Source organism: Lactuca sativa, chromosome 8 (assembly GCF_002870075.4).
Source record: "Lactuca sativa cultivar Salinas chromosome 8, Lsat_Salinas_v11, whole genome shotgun sequence".
NCBI classification, from domain to species: domain Eukaryota; kingdom Viridiplantae; phylum Streptophyta; class Magnoliopsida; order Asterales; family Asteraceae; genus Lactuca; species Lactuca sativa.
In genome coordinates this window covers 243,909,165-243,911,697 of record NC_056630.2, presented here as the reverse complement: position 1 = coordinate 243,911,697, position 2,533 = coordinate 243,909,165, and the positions used below count along the sequence as shown (strand labels likewise).

Sequence of the window (2,533 nt, the reverse complement as noted above, 5' to 3'; positions counted from 1 at the left end):
GTGATCAGGTTATGAAGTCCAATGCCAATCATTCACTAAAATAAAATGCATGCCAAAATTCATTGATAAACTTTTAGTACATAACGCTTTAGGGTAAATTTGACCTCATAAGGGTCTACATTACATCAATGCAAAAGATAGTTTCGACAGCACAAAAGCCCTTTGAATAGTGTAATCACTTAGTCGCAGGTTCAACATACATACAAAAGAGTAGCACCAACGCGTACCCATAAACTTTTACTACAAATATGTGAGAATAGTAATGAGTTCTAATCACGACGATCCTTCCCTGATGGAGCCTGGGATGATGTCGATGCGCCCTGTAGTTCTACCAATCTCCGTTCGGCTGCGACCATTCTCTCTTCGAGCACCATGTATCTTTCCCGATACTCCCTTGCTTCAGATCGAGCAGCGAGAAGGTCTTGAATGAGTTGGTCTCTGTAGTGGGAGTCTCGTTCCAAATCTCTGGTGCGAGCAGTGGTAGACTCTACGATGGTACTTAGCTCCCTGACCTGATTGGTCGTCGTCCTACCATGATCATCCATACTTGCTATTCGCTGAGTCATGACGAGGAGGTCTCTATCAGCCGGTCCACCATGGATGAGGTCATAATAACCTCGTTGGTCGCCATATGGTGACCGTTGGCGTTGTTGTCGGCTCCACCTTTCGATCGTCGTTACCCAACGGGGCTCAGGTCCATTGTATCCAAAGCGGTGTGCGGGTACCCTCGCGATGTAAGGAGGGTTGAATACTTCCAGTTCTTCTTCAATTTCGTTCTCAATCATGACTATATCATCGTCTTCCTCTTCTTCTTCTTCGTCTTCCTCCTCTTCTTCTTGCTCTTCCTCGGATTCCTCCTCGGGATCCTCCTCGGGATCCTCTTTGGGATCCTCCTCGGGGTCCTCTTCGATTTGTTGCTCGGGCTCTTCCTCGATCCATCCAGCATTTCCCTGATTGGGAAAGTACGGGTCCCCGGGTATGTGAAATCCTGCCATGTCGTCTGCACGAGAAATGGGGGGTGAGAAGGACATATCGGATAATAATATCATTACGCTATAGCAATATACAAATACTCCTATAGTATTTTAAAAGTTTATATTTGGTTCTTAGAGTATTATTTGTAGAGTGAAGTTAGGTTATTAGATTTGTCGCCCATTACGACTATCCCCCAGTATGCGTAAGTCACTTCTCGGACGGATATAGTTGATCAGGCTATATCCTTCCCAGAACTGATTACACATGCTAGGGCATACTCGTAGTGTTCAACTCCTCCTTTTTCACTTTATGTTCTCCTTAGTTATGACACTATGCGAACTTGTAATGTATGTTATGTACACTTTAACAAGAAAACTATTTATTTTCTAAAAGTATATTCAATTGAGAGATGTTTAAAATCAGAGAATTTTAGTCCCAAATGTGTTTATAGTTTGTATATCTTATGCGGTTTGATATACTTAATTCACTATAAACCGTGCTCTGATACCAATCTGTCACACCCCCAAACCAAGGATGGCGGAAACGTCCGGGGGTGGAGGACTTCATGTATAGTATCATAACCACAATTGCAATAGTAATTTAAGCAAACACAACAAACATATATATAATTGAAAGAGTTACATCACTGTATGAATTACATGTTTCAAAATCAATTACAATATGTTGACAAAATATGAAAAGTTTGACGCCTTAACGTCCCATCCTCAAAAGCACTTGGTTACCTGTTTAGTGATTCCCTGAGAATACAAGTTGTTTGAAAAAGTGTCAACACGAAGGTTGGTGAGTTCATAAGAGATTTCTTTAGAGAAGTAAACCATTTTCCTTGTAAAAGCGATAGAATATGTATTCAGAAAATCCAATATTTTCTTTAATATGTGTATGTAGTTCTAAATCCCGAGTGATCTGTAGTCTTAAATACCAAGACCGAAAGTGTACAGTAATATCCGTACTTATTGATATAAAAAGTGATTTTTAAATCGACATATAAACTCTATTTATTGTTAACTCTCTATATGAATCGCTATAACCATACTATGACTAGAGGTAACCTGCACAACGTCTTTCAGACGTCCTGATCCTATGACTCTTGTCACCCGCAGACCTGCCGGTCCGGCTGTAGCTAGCAGGGAGGTGTGGGATGTCAACCCCAATATATATATATATACACAATTATCACGCTCTCCCTACAAGAGATTTTGGTTATAACTCACAAGAATTTGGAACCCGTACTCGGACGTACGGGGAGTGAATGTTTCACCACTTAAGTTAACAAGTTTACGTGTAGTGTGTGTGAGTGTAGAACCTTTTTGTATGAATGTACCCTTTTTGTACGAGTGTGTTATGTGATGAATCATAAACAATACCTATTATAGTTTATCAAAACAAGGGTAGTAATGGTAACGTACGTAATCTAAATTCAACGTAGTTCGTTCAATTGTTTGAGTAAAATGGATGTACTTTGATTATAACAATTGTGTTATCCATTATATTTCATATGTATATCTATATCAAAATCCATTTATTAACTGATGCATGT

General features: G+C 39.7%; 1 protein-coding gene across 1 annotated transcript; it reads right to left on the bottom strand.

The window, feature by feature from the left end:
• Positions 1-269: 269 nt before the first annotated feature.
• LOC128127939 (M phase phosphoprotein 10-like) lies at positions 270-1,049 on the bottom strand. The gene has a single exon (XM_052766690.1). The coding sequence runs from the start codon at positions 1,047-1,049 to the stop codon at positions 270-272; it is 780 nt and encodes a 259-aa protein (XP_052622650.1).
• Positions 1,050-2,533: the final 1,484 nt, after the last annotated feature.